The sequence below is a fragment of the Branchiostoma floridae genome, chromosome 16, assembly GCF_000003815.2.
Source record: "Branchiostoma floridae strain S238N-H82 chromosome 16, Bfl_VNyyK, whole genome shotgun sequence".
Lineage (NCBI taxonomy): Eukaryota > Metazoa > Chordata > Leptocardii > Amphioxiformes > Branchiostomatidae > Branchiostoma > Branchiostoma floridae.
In genome coordinates, this window is record NC_049994.1 from 13,129,039 (window position 1) to 13,155,307 (window position 26,269).

General features: G+C 39.4%; 1 protein-coding gene across 6 annotated transcripts; it reads right to left on the reverse strand.

Annotated features, from left to right (window-relative positions):
- Nucleotides 1–619: 619 nt before the first annotated feature.
- LOC118403139 (pyruvate dehydrogenase (acetyl-transferring) kinase isozyme 3, mitochondrial-like) lies at nt 620–26,080 on the reverse strand. 6 transcript variants are annotated; one of them, XM_035801639.1, is made up of 11 exons: nt 25,880–26,080; nt 14,852–14,993; nt 14,047–14,118; nt 13,198–13,269; nt 12,173–12,357; nt 10,152–10,238; nt 9,524–9,601; nt 5,957–6,135; nt 5,411–5,521; nt 3,612–3,725; nt 620–3,086 (listed from the first exon to the last, which is right to left on the reverse strand). In XM_035801639.1, the coding sequence occupies exons 1-11, from the start codon at nt 25,983–25,985 to the stop codon at nt 2,931–2,933; spliced, it is 1,302 nt and encodes a 433-aa protein (XP_035657532.1). In that variant the 5' UTR covers nt 25,986–26,080; the 3' UTR covers nt 620–2,930. The 6 variants fall into 6 exon arrangements, with proteins under 6 accessions (XP_035657532.1, XP_035657533.1, XP_035657534.1 ...); XM_035801640.1 differs by lacking the exon at nt 25,880–26,080 and adding an exon at nt 24,598–24,866; XM_035801641.1 differs by lacking the exon at nt 13,198–13,269 and having other exon boundaries at nt 25,880–26,079.
- Between the last annotated feature and the right edge of the window lie 189 nt (nt 26,081–26,269).

Sequence of the window (26,269 nt, forward strand, 5' to 3'; positions counted from 1 at the left end):
TTATCTAATGCTGTGCAAAATATGTAAGTTTTGTATAGTCATTGACAGACGGTTGTTGAAATATATTGTGTGTTATATGATAGCGGTCACACTCTAAGTAAAGGTTCAAACAATCTAACTCTATTCTAGTAACACAAATTGGTCTGTTGTATAAAATCAAATACAGGTTGACTTTTATCTTTATGAAAATCATAAGGCATAATAGCATGTTTATGAAAAAATAGCTATAGCAGCTATTACTAACCACTTAAACGTCATAATGAAGGCTTTTTTGGGCCAACCTTTTTTGTTCGCACGCTCGCATCACTTTTTAGGTTCCCAGAGGATGTCATCCATATTATCAAATCAACATGGCCCAATCAATTCAGGGAGGTTTGTGTTCTACGTGCTCCCATTCTGAGTAATACAGTTAAAAATAATCTTCCGATCTTCGCCTTGTAGGTCATTCTTTCACACTTAATTAAACCTATTGAAGACACGCAGCAACGGAATTTTCCAAGCTATTGTTCAGTGTTGGATGGATCTGTACGTCACAAGTTGTCCGGTTATTACAGGGCAATGTCATTTCTAAAGTCTACATGAAAATGCCAAGAAGTCAATATTATGAGAAAGTCATCAGTAGTGTGAATGACATCAAATTTATTGAAGTTCTTCAACATGTGAGATCACTTGTGCAAATCAACACAAAAGTTACATAACCATTTTATAGATTAATATAATAATACCGAACTCAAAAAAAGTATTCTGCTACACTTGAGTTAACTTAAAAAAAAGGATGACAACACAGTAAGGTGTCTGGTTGTTTCACATGGCAAATGCATGCCTTTTTTCAAAACATTCTTTCCTTTTTGTTCAATTCGTATCCATTTCCGGAAACCCCTTTCCCCATCTGGTCCTCTTGTAACCCCTTTATGGCCCTCATAGTTCATACACATGACATACAAAATTAATGTAGTTGATAACCCACATGTACACATAATCTATGTACAAAATATGTACATAAAATGGAGGAAATAAACATGACTATTTTAACATACTATTTACATCTCTTTCAGTAATGTTCATTTTAACTGCAGGATTCCAGAAACTACAGATTTTACTAGTGTGATACAAGACTTCACATTTCAAAAACAAAACAAAAGAATAAACAATAATCTAAAACCCAACAGTTGATGACCTAATGGCTATGTGAAACACAAGCATAATTTCAAACATGTGTACATTATGATATTTCATATCCATTATCAACCACAAATTTGAATGTTTTAAATGAACGTGACTTGCACTTCATCTACATATATCATAACCACATTCAAAACCTTTCACCATGCAGCCATATTTGTGTACAGAGACACAATGACTGTAAAGGCTAACATACTGGCAAAATGTCCAAAGTCCAACTATCATCTGGCCAAACCAATGAAACTTCTTTGCACACCTGGTCATTGTGTGTATCCAAGTGAGTTCAAAGAAAATTTCTGAGAAGTTTAAAAAAAAGCCACTTTAAGGCATGTTCTTCAAAATCAAAGGAAATCAAACATGACTTCCAAAATGAACAGAGCACTCCTTATAAGATGATGTCTTGACTTCTAAGAAATCTACTAGGCATAGAGTAACTTTGTAAATGTAAATGGGGACATGTGTGTATCATAGATTGAACATCGTATATAATCCTCACCTCAATTTACCTTCTGGCTGATTTGGCTCTTACCATGGTTACATCTTCACCAATTTTTGTGTGTCTGGCAAGTGAAGACTGGGAAGTGAAAACTATTTTTTTCTCTATTCCAAATTCTTATGCAGTAAGCTGTGCAGTTTACATGTTAGCAAAATGCATGTATTTCTAACATTTAGCTCTTATACTACACATTCGGCAGGTAAATTTCACTGTATACATGTCATCACCCAGAAGTAAAGCTAGCACCACATTCACAAGGCCAATAACCACGGATTCAAGGAATTTTATGCTCATCAGAGACGTCTACAAGACTAATTCTGGTCTATATCAAATATATCCACTTCAAAAAGTCAACTTTACGTGTCAAAATACATGTCGATTCACAAGGAAAATAAGTTTTACATACATATACACACATTTACAATTCTGTACGGTTTTACAAACTGTCCCTTACGGCTCTTTTGTTCCCATATATCAACCTATTTCCCCATTCTGTCAACTCAATTGTTTTGCCCTAACTCAACCTTGCTTGAAACATTACACTAGTATTTTGTCTTCAAGTCCCACGACAAGTCCTTTCCCTCTACTATCTTCTTTCACCTTCTACTGCTTGCAATCATAATCAACACCTTCCATATAGCATCAAGTCTCCATCAAGTAGTATTCGGATGCAGACAAGGATGTACAACTACAAATGTAGGTACAGACCAAGAAGAATTTTTAATGGGGTTGACGAACTATTTTTCATGTTGTCAAAGTGTGTTCTTTCTTTTTTTTCTGTGACCTTGTATTTTTTTGGGTGCAAGTTCTAATGATGCTGGTGTTTTTGTTGTTGTTGCACACACATTTGAATTGTTCTTCTTGGTTTGTCCTCTATAACCCCACACTTCATGGGAAGACTCTTGTGAGAATTTGCTCTTATGCAATTTACGCCAACGTAGATTAAGTTCTCAAAATGGTACGCAGTAGTAAATTATGTCAAAGTGTTGGCAAATTTCTCATAAAGATACTGGTGAAATCTGCAAGAGCGTACCATTTAGAGATAAGCTGAGGCAAGTCCAAGAGTGCGGACATGCTAGTGCGTTCCTGTCCGTTGACAGTGGGGCACAGTCGGTGGCACGTGACCAAATTCTCACAGGGCCTATGAAGTGAGTTTACCCGTGCACTTCACACACCACAACAGGTGAGGGAACTAAGACTAAGACAGCTTGTTCTTCTGCACAGACTCTGAGGTCCCAGTCTCGCCTGCTGCTCATATTCTGAAGGTGAGGAAGGTCCTGACACTGTTCTGCGAACCCCGCGGGGTGTACGGTGAGCTCCAGTCCGAGGTCGGGATGTTGGTACCGTAGTGGCGGGAGGATGTCGTGTTGAAGACGGGAAGGAGCTCGTTGGCTTCACTTGACAGCGCCTGGATGGGAGAACATAAGTTTTAACAGCTGCTGTGGGGAATTGCTTCAATGGTTATAGCACTAGGGTTATAGTGTAGGTACATGAAGCAGAACAGAACACAGACACACAGTCTTCACAACTTAAATTCACTCCAGACTGGCAACCTATTGTTTCGGGAGAAAACTGCTGAACAACATTTTGTCCAGAAGCCTGCTCCCCACTTTCCCGAGGTCAGACCAGTAATCAACACTTAAGACAGTGCAACGAACTTGACATGATCAGAGCTAGAACTGAGAGATTTAGGAACAGCTCTATATCTTTCATGATTGTGCATCGAAAGACTGCTGAATACAACCGTTGTGCCTATTACAACTCTTTTAAGAACTGTTTTTATTAATAACTTTTTAACAATTGTTTTTAGTTGTTTATAATATATGTAAACGGCAGAGCAATTCAGGGTACTTCTGGGACCCTGCCAGTCTGCACCCTTTCATTGCAAAAGAAATAAAAACCATTATCATCATCAGGACACAGCAGTCTCTACCTTGAGCCAGATGAGGGCGTCGGTGCCGTAGCCCTCCTGAGACACCAGCTGCAGGTCCCCCTGGAAGTACTTGGCGTACAGACGTGACAGCGGCAGTCCATAACCATAACCAGCCTGGGAACATAGAATGGTTGGGCATTTAGTAATCAAGCACTTCAATTCACAGTGAACGAGAACATTCAACAGTTGAAACAGTTGTTATTCTAAAGACAAGTAAAGTAAAATCAGTTTAAACTGCTTACACAAGTTAACCGGCCTGGAAACACAGATCAGTAGAGCATATATTACTATTGCAGTGATAGCAGTAATAGCTCATCTGTATTGTCTTACGGTGTTAATGTTAGTCTTATTACTATGGTTTTTATTACTTTACTATGTTTAGTTTTAACGTACCTGCGTGTATATCTTAATTTCCTGAATACCTAATTCAGCACGCTGAAGCGCTGCCATGTATTCAGCAATTGGTTGCAATCAATAAACTATCATTATTATTTAGTAATCAAGCACCTGAACAAGAATATGCAACTGTTAAAAATTGTCACTCTAAAATCAAGTTAAACAGCTTACAAAAACTTTCAAAAATTATATGTAGGGGTGGGTACTATGTTGCAGTACAAAAACGTTTTTCTTGTTAGACCGGTCCTGAAAAGAATCAGTGGATCAAAATTTGGACCGAGTAGAAAATAACCGGGATTATATCGGCAGGGGTTTACATGTTTTAGCACTTACCCATTTAAGAAAATAACAAGAGCGAATTAGACCAGAGTTTATAGGCATCTCTACCAAGTTTCTACAGTCTAACTTACAGATTTTACATGAAGACAGGATTTTAAAATCAGAGTGGAAGTCAGATACTCCTTTTTAGAATATTGGACCATAGGTTTGAGTAACTGCTATGTGGCATACCTTATTGTCTGGTTTTCTAACCTTCATCCTCATACATGACATCATTAAAGATTGTTTAGAAAAAAAGAAGGTGATACAGTGAACAGTCTTAGAATTTTTCAGTCAAATGCAGCAAAATTTCATCAAATGATGGAAAAATGGATGCTGGATAAAGCCCTATAGTGGAAGGTCACAGAGAAAACTTAAAGTATAATAATATCATTCAAAGATTTACAGTATTGTAAAAGTAAAAGCCATTTAACGCTAATTCACCTTTATCCGCAGGGTAACCTATATCCGTTGTCTCTAAGTCTAAACAGAGGGTATTTAGGGACATCAAGTTAAAGGATGGTGGTTTTAAATTGCAACATTTTCACAATTGTACAGGTTGAACCGATCGTCCGTCGACATGATGTCCATAAATACCTTGTTTTAAGAAACAACGAATATAGGTTACCCGAGGATAAAGGTGAACTAGCATTAATTCCACAGCCTGTTTGCCAGCGTATTTTGTGCAATTATCCAGCTGGTGTAATCATGGGAAGTTATCTATCTGGACCATACCGGTTTAGGATTTTTAGATTCCGAGCAGTTAACAAATGTGTATTAACTAAGTAAACTGTTGTGCAATTAACTGGCTTCTACAGTCAAGAGCTATCTAACACCCTAAAATCGTGACCATAGCTTGTTCTGAACACAAGATAGCAAAGCCAAAAGCTGCCCTGCAGTACCAAGGGAAGGTGCTAGGGGCTCAAAATATAATCATTTCCAGCTTTCATCACACCCTACCAACATTATAAGTATAAAACCAATCCACCCAGCCGTTCTTGAGTTATCTTGTTTACACACAGACACACACACAAACGCTAATGAAAATATAACCTCCATGACATTTCATGGAGGTAACTACCCACCAGAGGTGCAGTTGTTGACCCAGACTTGGGGGGTTGTGGAGCCGTGGAGTACATGTAGTTAAACAGGACATCCATGGCTGACTTGGGGATACCGCCGCCCTGGTCAGATATCTGCACACAAGATAGAGGAGGCTTTCATCAGTAAGGAGAAAGAAATACTTTGGCTTGTTAACAATTGCAATTCTTAAATGGGAACAAATTTCTGGTATCTAATTGGTACGGATGTGAAATCATTGGTAAAATAGAACATAACAGCATACTTATCAATATACATGTAACGTAAAAAATCATTTTATTTTGCATACAGAAATATCTATCTTCTTTTGCTTTCAAAACCTGTATATTGGTGATATCTTCCTGGTGCCTTTACTTTAAAATGTTTCCTTCGATATGAATATTATTAGTATGATTTCTCTGTTTTCTGTACATATCTTTTTAAATCTTGACATTATCTGATAACAGAATCAAGATATTACATGTACTTCAAGTGTAAAAATGATTGTAAAAAAAAAAATAATAAAAAGCTTTATCCCCCCCTAGTCCTACCTTAATGGTGAGATCCTCCTTTCCCAAGGACACCTGGCATTTGACCTTGGGGTAGTCCAGAGCTGCAGTACCGTGGTATTCCACTATGGCTCGCATGGCGTTCTTGAACAGCTCAAACAGCATGTGGTACAGATGAGAGGGCACATACACCACTGTGATGGGGGATGATTTCTTAATACCTGAGGGGAAAAAAACATCACAAAAACACTTGAGTTTCTTGTTTGCCCACATAATAATTATAGTAAGTCTCTTTGATAGCTAGCTATTGAAAGTTTGCAGTGGGATTTACCCACACAATAAGAATAAGTCTCTTTGCAAGTTTGTGCCCAATCATAAAATAAAATTGCAAGCACCTAGATTTCATCAACAAACTTGAGATAGAGACATAGGAACCATACATGTGACAAAAGACCAATTTAGATTTTTAATCAAAATAGCTTTATTTCTTACCCCTTAGAAATATCTGTATAAAAGGAGACAAAAGACAACTTTCTATACATTAATAATAATAACTGTACTGTCTGCTTCATGAAAAAATTAAAATTCTAGCAATATAAATGTGGTAACGGGAGGTGCCCCAACACGGTACGCTTTTTCTTGCGCTCAAACTCATGGCGCTCCATCGCTAGTTGCCTGAGAGTGGTCACATTTAGATGACTGAATTTTTTACACATAGATTTGAACAACATACAGTCAAACCTGTCTATAGCGGCCACTCAAGGGACCGGACAAATTTGGCCACTATAGACAGGTGGCCTCTGTATAGAGGTGGCAACTTGTAGATAAAATACCCAAGGGACCAACAAAAAGTGGCCACTATGGACAGGTGGCCCCTCTGTAGAGGTGGCCCCTAATACAGGTTTGACTGTACTTGAATAAGAAATGCATTCATGTGGTTTATGAACCTTTCGCGCTGGGTGTTACAAGCGGCAAACACTGTGAGACAATTTCGTGTATGTAACCTTCCAATTTTGTGCTACGCTGGACAGTGTGCCTAACTTGGTACGCTTTTTTTTACATTTTGCTCTCTTCAGAAGTAAGTGGTAAATTTAAGTACACAGAAAAAAAATTAATAGTATGATATTTTAGCTTTCTTTTGACAGTAAAATCGTGACTGTATGTACTTGTTGTCTCACATGAGGAAGGCTCTACCTAGAACAATCCAGCTGATGTTTTTACGGGCAACGTGCTGAATGCACTGATTGTGAATGCCCGACTGAAAAAACCATTACGAAAAAACGACACCGCCAACATCAACAAAACTCTGTCTGATTATATGAAAATATCATCTACATCTCTCTATCAAGTCTTATTTTCATAGACAGCACGAATCATTTGTTACAGTCAAATAAATCTTGGGAGCGTTCTCTAGTCTGTCACCTTCACGGCTACACTCCATTGGGAGTACAATGGTGGCAATGTTTATGTCGCTTCCTTTTGGTTGCTTTTCTACTCAACAAACATTTGAAGACCCATATTCATAGTCTTTTATGGAGCTTTATTTATGTGTATCATGGCAGTTGTGTGACTGCTTGAAAGAGTTCGTATAGTTAGCGACACGAGCCGCCAATACGCAGAGGCCGGTGACCGCAGTGATTCAGCACTGTCAACATTACTGTCAGAATTCTGTTTAAAAAAAAAATGAAGTAAATATGTTAAAGTATACTTGGAATGCAAATTAAAGCTGTGTGCATGGACTTGGTTTATTTACCTTTGTAATCAGCATAGTCAGTGGTAACAAACACGGTGTACTTATGGATAATAAGATCAGCAAAAAATCCGTACCATCTTACGACGGGAACCGTCTTAGGGCGGCCCCCGTTAATTCAAGCCCTCATAAAAAATCTTAATGGACAAGGACACAAACTGCTGTTTGGGTTTTTATCCTTCTTTACTTCTTGGGCTATTAGTTTCTTAGTTACTGGCATTGGAGTGCAGAAAACTAAGATATGTAGTGGCCATTGAATACATAGTGCTTTAGTACACGTGGGCACGTGGCTCATCCAAATTGGCATCAACAAGTCACATCATCAGCCCTGTCATTGGGCTTCTAGTTCATCGGGAAAATTGAGTGCCATGGCGTACGTGCAGGGTCTGGTGTAAGGACAGTCCCAAGGGAAGCTACTCAACACTAATAGACAGCATATCATGCTTTAGCTGGATTTGGACTTGAACCAAGAGAGATGATTACTAAATGACTGTGTGCAAAGTATAGAGGGGACACTACCAGAGCTTACTGGTTTTATGCAAGGTCAGTAATACTTGATAGTTTTGGCATACTGAAAAATACATCGCAGAATACAACAAGGTGACAGTCATCCTGGCAGAGAAAGACAAATTTGTAACACCCAACTAAATGTTAGCATCAGTAATACAAAATAGCAGGTACTGGAAAAAGCCATGGCCTTTGAAACGCTGTTTGTCACTGTCTATTTAATTCCACTTCAAGCTTTTAAGTGAATTAGGGGAATTTGCTAGCTGCTATCATAATCAATTTTAACAGTTAACATTGACAAATTGTACACCAATGACATATCTTACCCTATATCATAATTAATAGATATAGAACTGCAGAATAAGCCTGACTGATGGACTTTAGCCTGAAAAGCATTGGCTACAATCACACCAAAGAGGATAGATCGTATCAGCATTACTTTAAATCCCATAGTGCCAACAATACTGTTCTTACAACGCCGCTGAGGGAAATCTAAAAGGGGTTGCCATGTGGGCTATTGTACCCATCCTGCCACATCTTGTATCAAGCTGAAAACCTTTTAAGGTAATGAACCAATAGATGTCTTTGAAGGATGTTTCAAGGTCTAAGAGACACACTGTGGAGTAGAGATCATTACTGGGGGGAGCTTATCTCTGGTGCGGTACATGTACTTGTGTGTCAGTTCAGGTGTAGGTATTCAGCCGTGGAAAATTCCACATGTTGGGTGGTCCTAATGAAATTTGCTGGATAAAAAAAACAAAAAAAAAACAAAAAACAAACTAGCGGAATGGCCAAGTTTTAACGTGAAGATGTGCCATTCTCTTGACTTGTGGAGAATCACCTCAAGTTGTTCTGAGAAGAAAATTGTTCCCACAACTTTTAGCGTAAAGGGGCAGCGTCCATCTCCATTCTATATAGCCCTTGGGACACACAGTCGTGCAAACACAGCGGGGGGATAGTCCACTGGTAGCGGTTTGTGCTCAACTCCACTAATTTTTCTCATAAATGCTGAGTACTTTAGTATGACCCTATTGGGTTTGAACCTGCAAACTCCCAAATGTAAGGCAAGATATTGCTCTTTATAACTGTCAAATTGATGACAATTGTTGCCTATATACATTTTTTTAAGCAATGAAAGGCAGCAGAGATAGTTTGAAGTACAGTCAAACCTGTCTATAGCGGCCACTCAAGGGACCGGACAAATTTGGCCACTATAGACAGGTGGCCTCTGTATAGAGGTGGCAACCTGTAGATAAAATACCCAAGGGACTGACAAAAAGTGGCCACTATGGACAGGTGGTCCCTCTGTAGAGGTGGCCCCTAATACAGGTTTGACTGTATGTAAAACTCACCATTATGAGAGACCAAGTCCAGTTCGGGTGAGGCCAGGTAGTACTGGTCACAGAGAAACTTGGCATTCTCATAAGCATCTGTAAGGGAAGTACAGTTTAAATTGTTAAATCATAATCAAAACACCCTGTTTTCAAATCCTACGTATTTCCTTCAGGGCTAGCTTTCTGTTATCAAAGATCTTGCAACAGATTAGTTCAAGGGCTTTGGCTAGCTGAACTAACAAATAAAGAAAGAAAAATTAAGGGATTAACATGCATGCTTTCCTGGACCTCCTGGTATGTCTATGGTTGTCCCAAAGTTTACTGACAGAATTTGAAATTTTGTAATACTGTAATTCACTCTTCTCAGGACCAAACCCTCACAGTCTGAGAAAATTTAACTTGTTCTTGGAACGGTGGCAGCAGGTGCACATGATAAATTCTCTTATAATATATAATATAAGTTATATTATTTGTTATCAGTAATAATAAGTTCATGTTACAGTCGTCACCGTGAAAACCACGAACTTAAAAGTACATTAAAAAAATCAGGAATTACAGTACTTTTCCTGCCCCGGGCTAGTGGACTTGTCCAACCCTGTTAGTGTTAATTAATGCTCAGTAACGAGCCACTGAGATGAAGACTTACCTAAAACAACTGACTCCACCTCACAGTTAGGGTCTATACTGCCCACATGGCGGGGGTGTGTCTCTTGTGTCGGGGAGAACAGGAGAACTGGAGGAACATAAGACAACAACGATGTCAGTACATTGTACATGTATTGGTACATCATCATCATCATCATATTGGTACACAGCTTTACAAACAACTGAAATTGAGCATCCTGCAAAATGGCAAGATATGTACATGCAGTGCTTGAAATACTTTTTTCTGAGTCAAAAGCCAAGTTGCGCTATCAACATTTCACTTAAGCCACTTCCAAGTTATTACTCTCTTCAAATCAGATACTTATCCATTATCTTTTCTTCCAGTTACTTTTAACTACTTACGTTTTATCTTATCAAGAAATAAATACAAAAGCTTAATAATATGCACATCTTAGCTGAGGGAAAAGCAGTGTTCCAACTGCAAAATTTCAGGTTGCACACTGCGCTACCAGGGTTAAAAGTTACGCAAAGCAAATGTGGTTCCATTTGTAAGTGTGCAAGTGGGTATGTTGCATTTGTAAGTGTGCAAGTGGGTATTTCTAGCACTGTACATGCAATTATTTTCTACACAAAGAGGTTGTAAGCTAGCATTTTGATATTTTTGAGCCCTGTTTCAATGTCAAGGACACAAAATCAATATTTCAGCGACCTGATGACTTTTCAGGCTACTCTCTTGAGTACGTGCCAAAAACAATACCACCCTGTTATCATAATTCATATATCCTTCCTGTCGCCAACCCGAAGGCAAACAATGCTTATGACATTCACACAGTCCACAGACCTTCAACCACTTCCTATAAGGCTGCCAGGAGACATTCTCCTGCTGCTATTTTCAGTGCTTGACCTTTACGTATAGGTTTGTGCGGAGAAGGGCAAAAGCTACAGCATACATCGGGGAACTAAATCAGTCTGCAAACTTGTGTGTCGCTCGCAAAACTACTACAACATCAGGGGAACTGGACAAATTCAGTTTACTTTGATGTTTTGTTGTAATCTTGAGTTCCTTTTGATAATTTTGATTGTCATTTTTGTGTAATCTTGAGCAGAAGACGTTTATAAGCTCAATATTGCGCTTTTTGTCTAATACTCATTAAATGTATGTGAATAGTATGTAGCTGTTTTTCCTGAATTTTCTATATGATAAAAGATAATGACTAAAACGTAAACATCTTTTATTTAGCCATCCACTTACACAAGTCATCACAAATTTATGGGCATGAACCCCTTTTGTAGAGCTCTACATGTAGTCTCCTTGCCAATTTGCACAAACCCCCATACCCAAGTCCCGGGTAATCCTTTGGTAATATGATACATTAGGCTGTCCGTAGGTCATACAATTTTCCATCACGTCACGCCTGTCTGAGCAGCGCATGCCTGTCACGTAGATACACGTGCTGCCAGTCTCATCACATTCCGAAGTGTCATTGATGTCACTTCGTGACGACAACGCTCTTCATGTAATGCCATGACTGTGGGACCATGCCAATAATAAATGGTTGGAATATCAGATGTCAAGTGGAGTTTTGAACCATTTGATGTATTTTACTTTCAGGCTAAACAACTTTCAGATAAATTTTGTATGATGAGATATCCATACACTGTAATTTCGGCACTATGCTGTGTTTTAACCAGTTTAGGAGGCTTGCCTCTTGCTTTGTAACAAAGGTTAACATAAAACTGTTGGCTTTACTTCATTGGCATTGAATTTGGCCCTCAAAATGGAGGAAATAGTGTTTCTGAAGGTTATAAATCCAAACATCTCCGGGAAAGGATGCCCCCAGACCCCCTAAACGGCTCACAACAGTGTCACTAAGATGCCCCATATATTTTAAGTATATCTCTCTTTGTATCTGATTTAGCATCCTTTGTTCCCTGACTTGCGAGGGTTGTCGGAAAAATGTGCTGTGAAAAAATCCTGGTGAGAACCCCAAGTGTGCATTGGGCATTTTTACATGCACAAGATTTGTTAACAGGTAAGAAACAGATGATGCGCCCACTGACCATGTTGGTGGATCAGCATCCGGATGCTTATTCTGCTCATGTAGAAGCGGTCCAGGAAGTACTGTATGTTGGAGTCTGTCTGGTGGTCGATGCCGTGGGTGTCCCTGAGTTCGATCACGCCCTGAGCCATCGTCTCCACAACGTTGCTGTGTCGTTTTCTGATGTTGTACAGCGTCTCTGTAAAACTGAAGGAAATACAGGCATACTCAATCATTGCGGAGTGGAAGTTCTGACAACTTGTAAGTAAAAGAAAATCAGTATTTCAAGCTCTCTAACAGACTCCGGCCTGGCCGAATAGGGGACTTTGGTCAAGTTAGGAATAAAAGCCTAGTAGCAGTCAATTAGACTAGGAGTGTTGACCGGCCTTAGGTTGCATACTGTACTCCCCTGCCATCTAAACTCCTCTGGCATGTTTTCTGTCTTATTTGGCCAATTTCTACTATTTTGCTAGCAACCTGTGGAGCCTGGTAGAGGTTAATTCAATGCCATGCCACAATACATTCTTCTACTATTAGAGTGTAGCAATGTCTTTGTTTTGAGTAAAACACTGCAAAAAGTGCTGTCCATGCTTCCAACAAAGGCAAACCTCTTGCAATGACCTTTCTTTGGTCCAGAGAAAAGCCTCAATCGGTGCTATTCTTACAAAGTGAAGGTATGAAAAGACGGGTGGATGGGGAGTTAGTTTGGTTAAAGCCAAACTTGAGAAAGTGGTTCAAAACCAGAATCAGCTTTGTCTTGAGGTCCTTGCTTTCTGAATCTCTTTCAGTTTGATTTAAAAATTTCTAACTTCAAAATAAGCTGTGAATTTTTTATTTGCCTGAAACTATGAAACCTAGTATTGCTGTTGCAGGTAGTAGCATCTACTCCACGTTGTCAGGTTTAAAACTACATAAGTCTTTGACTGTGACATTGGACAAAATTAGTCAATTTCTTTATCTGATTTTGGACCACAGGACATTTATCTATTAATATCATTACGAAGGGATGGTGAAAGGCATGGGTTTTGTCAAGCTAAACAAACTAACTCTGTGAGGGTCTTCCTCATTTGTTCATCATCGCTAAGAAGAAAGTAGAGCCAGGTCAGGGTCTGTCGGAAGCTGGAAGACAAAGACATGTGTTTGGAGCCCCATTTGCACCCACGTGCGCTGGGTCTTTATAATATGATTATAATAATTGCCTTTTTTGTCTGTAAATCTCATCATCCCGATCTTAATAAAATTACATTGTTTGATTGTGCTGTAATCCAGAAAAGATATCAAAACATTTCATTTTAATTGGAATTTAAACAGTTGTATTGGGATATGTGTCTGTAAGGTGCACTGCCACTATTCTTGTCATTGTGGACTGACATTATTTTATCATGGATCCCTACATATTGCTCAAGGTCTGAAGTCTTCCAGTGTAGTACCCACAGACCACCTACTCTCTTTGACAAATCCACTAAGAAGAAATGTCTTTCCACTAAGTGATGGTGTAACCATGACAACCCATCACAGAGTCATGTGGTATTACCTCATTCCAAATGGTACAAACCACCATTGCTAGGGTACCCCAATTTCATATCATTGATTCAGCACCGCAATCAAAACAAATCTACGTTTAGATCCTCATGTAGCAAATGCCCTATAACTAAATCATAAATGTTTTCCTTTTAGATGAGCGAATTGACAGATGGTAAAGCCAGCTGCAATTTTGTTATACTGTTGATGATTTGGTTTGCTTTTTGGTAACTACAGTATCTTTGAACATGTAAGCACATTTACCATTTTAATGACAATATATCTTCTAACACTTCCTCCAAAATATCAATGAGTATTCCAAGCTGACACATGTACAGTACGTATAAACCAATATGCAACACATTTGTTACTTACTTTTCTATAATTGCTGAATCACTTGGACTCTTATTCTCAAAGTGCAAGATCTCTGTCAGACTCTGGATGTACCTATGCAACACAAAGCACAAAAGAAGTGTTAGAGGTCTTCAGGAAAATAATCCATTCAATCTGTTAGATCTATGATAATCTTATAATTTTTTTTACTTAATTTTTTTCCTTATTTTCCTACATGCATAAATCTGGCTTCCTTCCTTCCTCATCCATCCTCCCCCCTCTTCTTTCATTCTCAACCTAGTTTTAAAGCCAATAGCCCCACAATTCTTTTTTATATGGATCTCTTACTACTACTACTACTACTACTACTACTGGCAGAAATGTAGAAGAAATACTACTAGAAATACTACTACTACTACTACTACTACTGGCAGAAATGTAGAAGAAATAGTAACAAATACTACTAGAAATACTACTACTACTACTACTACTAATACTACTGGCAGAAATGAATTAGAGATGTCTGACCAGCTCTGCACCAGCTCAACTGACGGCATCATGAGCTACTACTAGTGCTACAACTACTACTACTACTACTACTAGTACAACTTAACTACTAGCAGAAATGAATTATAGATGTCTGACCAGCTCTGTACCAGCTCGACTGATGGCATCTTGAGCTACTATTACTATTACTACTACTACTAGTACTACTTAACTACTGGCAGAAATGTAGGAGTAATGTCTGACCAGCTCTGCACCAGCTCGACTGATGGCATCTTGAGCTACTATTGCTGCTACTACTACTACTACTACTACTGGCAGAAATGAATTAGAGATGACTGACCAGCTCTGCACCAGCTCGACTGACGGCATCTTGAGCAGCGTGTCTGGCAGCAGGTTGATCTCCTTCATGATGTTGGCCAGGCGCACGGGCAGCTCCTGCCGCAGGAACGTGAACGACTTCTTCTCACACGCATTCTTGGACCCTGAAGAAACAGACAAGGCAGATGCCACATTGTCACATTGTCGCACAGGATTTATTGAGACGTTATTCTTGAGACAGGGCACAGTGGTGACATTGCAATTGGGATCAAACTCAGGCCCACAGATCCACGGAGTTGGATCCCGATGGCCAAGAAGCAGGGTTGCCTTACTGCTTGTGCCACAGTGACATGTAGACATGGCTTTTCCTTTAGACTACTAATACTGCTAAGGTAGCCATTTGGCCCCAAATTTGTATTGGTTGTGTGTATACGCAGCACGTAGAAGGATAAATATAACCAGCAAAAATTGCATTTACATAATCTCTCACACCAAGACCTTTCCGTTAAATGCTATCTAATCCCTACAGGTGTTCAACTTCAACTAAATCGATTTAGCATAAAATAACTGTACACACACACTGACAGAAAATCCATGAGTCAGTAGAATAAGGCAGAGTTTAACCCCTGTATCCACCTTACTTAGCAGTTTAATCAACTAGTTCTGGAGTTGGGAAACACTAGAATGTATCATGCAGCAGATTGTATGGGTGTGTTCCATTTCCAGCCTTCTGATTGGCTGCTGTCGGTTGCAGGCCTTTCAAAAACAAAAATATGCCTGGGGTCTGGGGAACATGAGAATGTTACATGTACGTATACTGCATACATACATTTCATTATAAATATAAACACTCAGAAGACTTGGAAGTTGTTGCTTTTTTCAAAGAGATTAGTATGGGTTGAAAGGAGAGAGAAAATCTTTGACTTCTGAATTTGGATGACTTTCACCTAATTTAAAGAATTTTCGTTGATAGCAACAAGTTGGGTAAATAGCTACAGAGGTGTGTCAGGGGTGTGTCCCATTTCCTGTGATCTGATTGGTTGATGAGGGCTCATGCCCGGTCAAAGACCTTTGGCAAAGATCACAACATGAAGATCTGGTACGAAGCAGAAACACTGTCACAAAAATCGTATATATGTTTTGAAAAAGGGACATGTTTTTTATAAGGGGGCAAATTAAATCCACATATGTTTTGAAAATGGGGCCTTTTTTTTAAAGGGGGCAAATTAAATCCACATATGTTTTGAAAATGGGGCATGTTTTAAAAAAGGGGGCAAATTAAATCCACATATGTTTTGAAAATAGGACATGTTTTAAAAAAAGAGGGGCAAATTAAATCCACATATGTTTTGAAAATGGGACTTGTTTTTTCTTATGGGTCATATCTTTTAAAACAATATGCATCTTAAAAATAACCAAAATGAGAATATGAGACGAAAAAAAAACATACCATTTTCATTTTGTACCGAGTATAAGTTTATCCCCCAATCCAGGAAACCCACCGGTTTGCAAAGTGGTGCTTTCAAAATGGTCTATCGTTTCCGATTTACCCCCCATTTTGATAGTGGTGCTTTCCAGTTACGCCGATTTCAAACTGGTCGATTTCAAACTCCAAACGGAAATGACGTAAGACGTACTACGAAGGACCATTGGGTCAAAACGTGTTTTTGCAAATGAGCTGTGTGCTCAGAGCAAAGGGGCTACGTGCTCGGCGAAGGAGCTGTGTGCTCACAGCAAACGAGCTGTGTGCTCACAGCAAACGAGCTGTGTGTTCGGCGAACAAGTTGTGTGCCCACAGCGAAGGGACTTTGTGATCGGCGAACGAGTTGTGTGCACCAAGCTGAAGTTGGTCGGCGATTGGTCCGACGTAACATAGTATCCCATTCAGACGTCCATTCGAAGAAACTAAAATTCCTAATTTCCTTTAAAAGCTTAAATGGATATCAAGAACTGCTGGATATTGTCTTTTATCACCCAGAATATGTATATACAAGCATAAATAATAACAGAAAGTATCATATCAACGATTAAGCAGAAATAATAGGCCCAATCGGCGGCAAACTTCACTGATCTAAAACCGGCTGCCATACCTCTTGTAGAGCAATCTGCTATTTATCTAAACGTGGCCCGTGAATTACACGAATTTAGATAGCGCATATTCTAACGTTTCCGAAACAAGTATCGAATGTTACGGGCCGGATTCAATTAATGAACTCGAGGGAATTAATTGATAGAAAATACCCGAGCAAAGGGGGGCTAAAATCGGCTGCCATACGGCTAGTGTCTAAACGTTGCCCGTGAACTTTTAAGTGCAATTCAGATAGCTCATACCTGTCGTATTTGATACAAATATCTAATCTTACGGACAGGTTTGACTGTAATTTAACTCAGTGCCGATTTCTTATAGGCCAAACTGCTTCAACTCTAGTTCATCAATTAAATCTAGTCCGTAAGAATTGATACTTGTATTGAATACGTTGGGGTATACGCTATCTAAATTCGTCTTAAAAGTTCACGGGCTGTAAGAGGCAATTTACTCTACAAGCCGTATGGCAGCCGATTTCAGCACCCCTTTGCTTGGGTATTTCCTATTTCCTATAGCTATTAGTAAATTAGTTAATTTCCCCATAGTTCATTAATGAAATCCGGCCCGTAAGATTTTATACGTTTTGAATACGTTAAGATATGCGCTATCTAAATTCGCTTTTAGATATGCGCTATCTAAAAACCAGTCTGAAGTTGGCGGCCGATTGGGCCCATTATTTTTGCTTAATCGTTGATACAATACTTTCTGTTATTATCTTTATTTATATATATATATACATATATTGGGTGGTAATAGACAATATCCAGAAGTTCTTGATATCCATTTAAGCTTATGAAGGAAATTAGAAATTTTTAGCTTCTTCGAATGGGCGTCTGAATGGGGTGCTAATTGCTATGTTATGTCTAATGACGAATCGGCGCCTGGATCGGCGGCTACCAATCGGCGACCATCTTCAGCCTGGTACACAAAGTCCCTTCGCTGTGAGCACACAGCTCCCTCGCCGAGCACGCAGCCCCTTTGCTGTGTGAACACAGCTCTTTCGTTGTGAGCACACAGCTCCTTCGCCGAGCATGCAGCCCCTTCGCTGTGAGCACACCGTGAGCTCCTTTGCTAAAACAGGTTGTGTCTCAATGGTCCTTCGTACTACGACCCAATGGTCCTTCGTAGACTTACGTCATTTCCGTTTGGAGTTTGAAATCGACCAGTTTGAAATCGGCGTAACTGGAAAGCACCACTATCAAAATGGGGGGTAAATCGGAAACGATAGACCATTTTGAAAGCACCACTTTGCAAACCGGTGGGTTTCCTGGATTGGGGGATAAACTTATACTCGGTACAAAATGAAAATGGTATGTTTTTTTTTTTCGTCTCATATTCTCATTTTGGTTATTTTCAAGATGCATATTGTTTTAAAAGATATGACCGATAAGAAAAAAACATGTCTCATTTTCAAAACATATGTGGATTTAATTTGCCCCTGTTTTTTAAAACTTGTCCTATTTTCAAAACATATGTGGATTTAATTTGCCCCCTTTTTTTAAAACATGTCCCATTTTCAAAACATATGTGGATTTAATTTGCCCCCTTTTAAAAAAAAGGCCCCATTTTCAAAACATATGTGGATTTAATTTGCCCCCTTATAAAAAACATGTCCTTTTTTCAAAACATATATACGATTTTTGTGACAGTGTTTCTGCTTCGTAATCTGGCCCCAAAGGTTTTTTTATTGATAAGATGAACAAGGATTATTATCACTTCAAGGCAATAAGTAGAGCTATGATTATATTCCAATTATTGGCACATAATAGACTCATTAATTAGTCAGTTTAGGCCTTTGTTACAGTAACAATTATGGCAAATATTCATAGAACAACTTTAGGGCCCTAAGATGTTTTACAAAAATGACAGGATAGCATGTTATTATCTATAACAATTTTGGTTATATTGATATTCTTCCAATATCTAAAGCAACAATAGGGCCATGAAAAAAGTATTTTGCAAACTCACAAAAATAAGATTCTGTGAGACCTGACCAGGTACTACCATAGCAAAACATAAACCACCATTTGAGGCCCCAAACAAAGGTTGCTACTCATAGTCTTGTGACCGTGCCAATAAATTACATCTAATGTAAACATATGTAAGGGTGTGTTGGGGGTGTGTGCCATTTCCAAGACTCCCATTGGCTGTTAAAAATACTGATGTCATCACTTACATCAGCAGGAATCGAACCTTTGACACCAATCAACCAAACTGTTGGGCTGTAGCCAGGAAAATGTAAGGGTTTATAGCTGGGTAGAACAGATCTAGACAATCACTGAGATGGGGCGAACAAAGCATTACATTTTATCTCTCACAGTCTCAGAACATTATTTTACTAATTTAGTGAGTCAAGGTTCTACTACACCACAATTAGCCACGTATCTACATCTTTCTTTAACAAGTTATCCAGGGTTTGGCACAACAACACAAACATCTGGCCCCTGTGTTTTCAATGACGTAAAAGCCTGGGGGTGTGTCGTATTCTGAGACCAGCCATTGGCGGATTGAACCGGTTCATGCAATTTGTTGTTTTTGTTTTTCTTGCAGCTCTTGGTGTCAAACTAAAAGTGAAATCTAGAGAATTGTACTTTTCTAGTAGAATGAAAAAAAAATGGCTATACAGAGTCCATAATTTAAACCTAGAATGAATAAGCTATCAAATGCTGTCTATTTAGTATAGGCCATGTCATTAGGAGGATAGGGGATATTCCCAATCACTGAATCAGCCTTCATTTCTCCTATTGGGTCAGTTAGTTCTGACACTCTTACTTATAATTACAATTAGTGAGTTGAGCTTGTCTCAATCATAATGTTTCTGGCTTACTAGGGATTTGTAAGTATATACTGTGCATAAAAGTAACCCATAACAGGTTCTGGCCACTGTGCACAAAAAATAACCTTCAATTAAAATAACACATGCTTTAAGTAATATCGAAAACTTTGCCTACAAAGGTAACATGACAATAGTTATTACCTATGGCGTACTAATTTTGAAAATAAGCACATTTCTACACCCTATATTGTTAATATATAGGATTATACTCTTTATACTGTTGAATAGGTGTGTCGCGTTGACGTGGACTTCGTTCGAGTCATGTTGACGTGGACTTTGTTCACATTGACTGAAGTGAAAACATTGTACGCATAGGTGATTCATCTGGGTGACATAACGGTCATTGACATAGTGGTCATCCAAACTACAAAACACTTCAGAAAAAAGGTAAACACAAAAATCAACACAGTTTTGCTTTGATTATACTATTTTCCAAATGTTTAGGTGGCTCGATATCGCATGCACATTGTATATAAAACAATGGTTGATATACTTTTATTTATTATCTTCCATCTAGGTTTCTATCACTTGGTTTGCTAAAAATAAAATAGCAGGTTTATCTACTCTATTTACCTGCACTTCGAATGTGGTATTTGCCTGAATCGACCACAAGTATGTGCTCCATTACATTATCAAGGCCAAACGTTGTGGTACAGGTTGCAGCTGGTTCTACTCAGTGTCAGCTGTCAATATTCTGCCTGACAACTTCAAGAACAGCAAAAGAAGCTATATTCATCTAGCCTGGTATCCAAACGGTGATACCTATTTAACGAAAAGACTCTGCATCTATAGTAGGATAGAATATAACTTATAAGGCCAATATTCAGTCTGGCAACAAAGAAGACTACTAGTACTACTCGATTTCATCTAGTCACACATCACACATGGATTGCAGGTCTTATACTAAGTTATAGCTTGGTGAAAGATGAAAGACTATGCAGCTATAATATGTTTGAATGCCTGGATAGTGGTCCTTGTCCTTAAAATTAGGTCATCAAAAAATAAGCGCCACTATGTGATGACGTCACTATTGAGTGACGTCAGTGTTAAGGGTCACGTGGTCGCTCTCTTCCATCATGGCGTGATTGTACTTCACATGTGTGTGAATAAAGCTCCCTTTGAATCGAGTTGCATCGTGCCTCTGAGTCTCTCATCAGCACCTTGCTGCATCAATGTTGGCGTGGTGGCAGCGGCTGGGAAACGATACCCATGTCGAAACCCGAACTTTGTGCCTGGAGGAGTCGCAATAGAGGGAACGGGCCAATCGTAACCAAAAGGATGTAGCTACAACAATGGCGGACGTTCTCACTTGTGTAGGAGGGGTTCTGGCGTTTCACCTCCTTCGCGGAGACCCCGGTCGGAATTTACGCCGTGCCGTCTACACCTAATCCCTGCATCAGCTTCGCTGTAGACCCACAGAGGTTTCAATAGAAGTTGCAGCTTCGCTGTAGACCCACAGAGGTTTCAATAGAAGTTGCGAAGAGCTTCGCTGTAGACCCACAGAGGTTTCAATAGAAGTTGCAGGGAGCTTCGCTGAACAACCCCCAGAGGACTCATAGAAGTTGTAGGGAGTAGCCTCGGCTTATTTATCCGGCAATCCTTATTTTTCCGTTCCCCCGACCGAGTGTTTGCGGCGTCCATCAACAACAACATCCGCAATGTTTTCCTGGTTCACCCGACTTCGACCGAGACCGCCCACGGACTTTGCTACCGGAACTTTACCCGTAACTGTAACCTGTCATCTACTAAAAGGAGCATCAACCCACGGAACTGTAGCTGCCTGTAGGAACATCTCAACCAGTGAACACTGACTTTTCGTCTGCTACGAAGAGCGCTGAACACCGAGATCACGTCGCCCTACGCTGAACTGGGACAACTCACTAGCCAAACAGAACTCTGATCCATATCTTATCAGTAACCTTTTTGAGTATTACTATTGTATATTCTTACCCATGTTACGTTAATTTAGACGTTGTAATTCTCCGGTAACAGTGACACTTTATCTCATTCAACTGTTTCAATATTCTGACGTAATGTATTCACAATCTGAAGTTATTTGTTACATCATGTTCTACAAACCTTACCTCATTAGTCAACGATTTCCTTCACGTACATTGTCATGTTACTTTCTCTTCACCGGTTCTAAATTTTCTATTTCTGTAACAGGGGGAGGGGTATTTCATGGATAATACTATTATAGTTCATGTCCGCTCTGCAGATTTATCACTAAAAATAGACAATATTGTCAGATTTTATTCTGTTTCAATCAGAATCTTAAGGCAGAAAGAAGAAGAAATGGAAAAGAAGATAAATCACGCCACTATGTGATGACGTCACTATTGAGTGACGTCAGTGTTAAGGGTCACGTGGTCGCTCTCTTCCATCATGGCGTGATTGTACTTCACATGTGTGTGAATAAAGCTCCCTTTGAATCGAGTTGCATCGTGCCTCTGAGTCTCTCATCAGCACCTTCCTGCATCAATGTTGGCGAAGATTTAAAGAAAATGATGCAAGAGTTGTTCTTCAGGGTTCTTTTGGTCTGGCATGTCTGGTCTGCATTACTTGGAAAGAAAGATCATTCCAGGCAGCATGATGTGACCACAGGTTAATCAAAGCCAGTTCCTGAAACCACCTGATATACAACAGTTCAACAACTAATGCAAAGCACTGCACAAAAATGAGACAGGTAGTGAGGTACTAGTTTTCAAGTCAATGGCGATTGTCTGGGTTGCACTGTCTGAAGTGAAAAAGAAAGCAAAAAGTTATATGTACAAACAGATAGCAAAAATCACTGAGCCCAACACCACCGTCAACTGGGCCTTGGTTGGTCTGGACGACCAGGGTGTTGAGCCAAGTTGATCAGGAAAATTGGTTGAGTTGACTGGGATCAGTTTGTAAAGTAAAGGGCCGAATTGTCCTGATCCCAGTTACCATGTACATGTGTACATGTATCTAGGTCTCAGCCCCTCCCCCTTCTCGGGGTCACCTTGTCACACACATTCCTCCTCCTACTAGAGTTTCAAAACAATAACAGCTTGAACAAGACACTAAAATTGATTCACCACTGAAAAAAAAAAGTTATGTTTTCCTGGTTTTTAGGGGCCCATTTTCTAATGTCAATCTAAAGCTGTGTTCTAATGGTGGAAACGTTTACATTTATTGACAGCTAGCTATAGGGTATAAACCTACAGCTATGAGAACAAAAGGAAAGGATTTATTTCTTACCAAAGTGTCAAGTGACTACTCGTCTGTCACGTAGGCCGGCTGTATCACTTACTGGCCGGCTGCTAGCCGCGACCCAACATGCATGTAAACAAGGAGGTTAAAGAATCTCTTTCTTTAACCTCCTTGATGTAAACATTTAATTCACGTCATCGGCTACTCTACATGCATACAAACTTTTTCCATTGCCTTGGTACTGTGAAGAAAATTGGTCTGGCTTGAGAAATGATTATTCAAATTTCATGAGACGTCTCGAAAACAAAATCTTGGGCTTTTAGAATGGACAAATTTTACTTGAGCTAAAATGAACTGGAGATAAAACCAAGCAGTAAAACTTTCCAAAAGTATTCACTAGACAGTAAATGATACAAAATCATAATTATCTATCCCTGATACTGGTAGCGCATACAGATCCCTTTATCATTTGCTTGTAGAATCAGAAAAAAAGGATTTGGTACCTTGGGCTTGACCAAGTCATGGAAGAATGGAATTTATTATAGTTGTCAACAGACACACCCACTTTTTTGTGCATATTTAACCATTCCTTCATAGAAAACTAGAAACTCTACAAAGAAAGTTTGACAGGATTTTAGGGTCAACGGAAAGTTCTTGACAATTTGCACCATGAATCTAGGCTACACTTAGTGGATAATACAAAATTTTAGTTCTAAACATTTAAATTTGTAGAACCTGTCAAGGGGCCATATATTACATACAGGTTGACAAGCTATGCACAGTTTTGTATGTTTAGCAGCTGTTGTTTAGTGTTTGTATGTTTACTGTTTTCCCTTATACTGAAATTACATTGTCTGAAGTTAAGATGTCTTGTTAAATGTGTATCTTTAAGTTAAAAAAAATCCCAGCTACCAGGGTTCAAGCCAGGATTTCATTTTAGCGTAGTGGGAATGGTATGGTAGCGAAGCGACCAATCAGGAGATTAGTGTGGAAGGGGATCTTGGTCCCTTCGCTGTGAGATTTAAAGTTAGAGTGAGAGTTAAAAGTTAAGTAATTTGAAGGATTTTTTGGTCAGTTTTGATTGGCATATCATCATTTTTCATTGTGAGACATTGATTAGACATTATTGAACAAGCAAATGATAGCAAAACACCACTACGCTAGTGAAAAATTAGCGTAGTGGCCCTTATTTTAGCGTAGTGGTCACAAATTTTAGCGTAGTGGCCCACTACGCTAAAATACGCTAGCTAGAACCCTGGCTACTATATCAACAGATATCCAAAACCACCCAAGTGCAAGTATGTTTTTGTTTTGGCTACACTGGGTATTGTATTTGTAGCCATGGATTTACGAGCAAAATGTATGAATAATTTACCAACGATGACTCCTCATAAAGGGCATATTTTGTGATCAATATGTGGGTGGTACCTAGAATACAGACCGAAGTGTTGTGGGACAGAATGTTCAGTGTTTATAGTACGAATGCAAACAACTATATCCTGTAACTGTTGCAAAGAGAACCTCCGGCTTCCCAAAAGCATTTCCGTCATGTAGCTGACCTTAGAATATTCAGCACAAGCCACACAACTGTCACAAGCAACGTTTCATTAGAACATAGGGCCACAGTGTCTATTCAAAGACTCAAACGAACACAAAGCAACAGACTTACGACCAAAGTCCAACAGTTTCTTCAGAGACAATGGCGACGGGTGGAAATTTCCGTAACGGCTCAAGGCCTTGTTCAGCTTCTGCATCATTTGTCGGGTGCCCATTTTGAGCGTCGTCCAGCGACTGACAGCGGCCGAAATCTAATGTTTCTCCTCGGCTCCTCTGCTATATACCACAACACTGGCGGTGTGTACCAGTTGTATTTGTAATATAATACTGGGTGGCGTCAATATGACCTTTTAAAACGTCATGACATCACATAGTCACCCTGTATATGGTCTGTTTTGTACGTCATTCAACTAGGCCATAATATGACAAGGACAACCAGTCTCATGACGACATGACACCAGTCTGCCCGCCTGTCCATCAAAACTGGTGCAACCAGTCATGGGGCATATGCAAATTAGCACACAATGAAAACAAAGGTCACTGTATGGCAAAATAGTCTAACTTTAACTGACCAACCACAGAAACTAATTGCTTTAATAGTTGTTGGTGTCAAACTGGTTGTATCTGTTAGTCTGTCTGCCTTTTGGGTGATTTTATGTTGGTCTAATATTTTATTTGCCCAGGGGGTGTGTACGTGTGGATGCGGTCAACCAGGGCATCCCTTGTTTGGGTCGCGCCAAAAATAAACTATTTGGCGGGATCAATGGAAATTTACAACTAACTAACGGGGCCTTTTACTAGTTTTAGAGTCCAACCATACAACACATAATCATGCCTTTCTCGTACATATCATTGTACACATATGTAGATAGGCTTGGACTATTACATATCTTCCCATAAATATTAAGTTTAATAGGAACCCCTTTGCAAAGGTATCATAGCCGACATATCCAAGCCGGAAACGAACACGTAGGCTTCTTTGATTCCCTGGGTCCCAAGAATTCACGTACCTGGTCAACTACATGATATACAAAATAATCGAAGTCTTTGGCGGCTGAGATATGGAAATTTATAGGTTTGGAAAACTGGTTTCTGATGGAAGTTTCCAGTCCGCGCCGCTTTTCCGTTGAATGGAAATGTAAACATATGCAGTCCGAGCGAGTCATGGAAAATAACAGAACCTGAGTAACGGTACACAGTCACTGCTGTAACGTTATAAACGGTAAAACCACCGTTCCTTTCTGGAAATTGTTATCAAAACAGGCGTTATGAATGGATCTAGATGATTATGTAATGTAACAGGTTTTTCCAGTAACACAAACTTTTGTTTTCCTGAGTATTTTTCCAGAATTTCCAACATTTTTCACGAGAGAATAAAAAGGAAGCCAGCTTACCGAAATCAAGGAATTGTTGTATAGACAACGGCGACGGTGAGAAGCGAGAATAGTGGTCCACTAGAGCCGGTAGACTCTTGAGAATCCTCGGGGAAAGTCTCATCATGCCTGATCCTTCTGTTATAAATAAATAATTGACCTAACTCACAACCGTACTCTTCCGCCGGCCGGTGAAATCAAAGACAGTCTGGCCATCGTGCGAGCCGGGTTTTATACCGGTCATTACGTCATGGAAAATAAGAGCTCCTCGTCTCTTATTGGTCAATTTGGAGGAGTGTCTAACCCTGCTAGTCTGATTGGCTGTTGATGTACCTAATTAAAATAAAGTACGTGACTAAGATCACGCGAGATTAGATGAGAGTTCTGGTTCTAGGTGGTCCTCACCGCCTC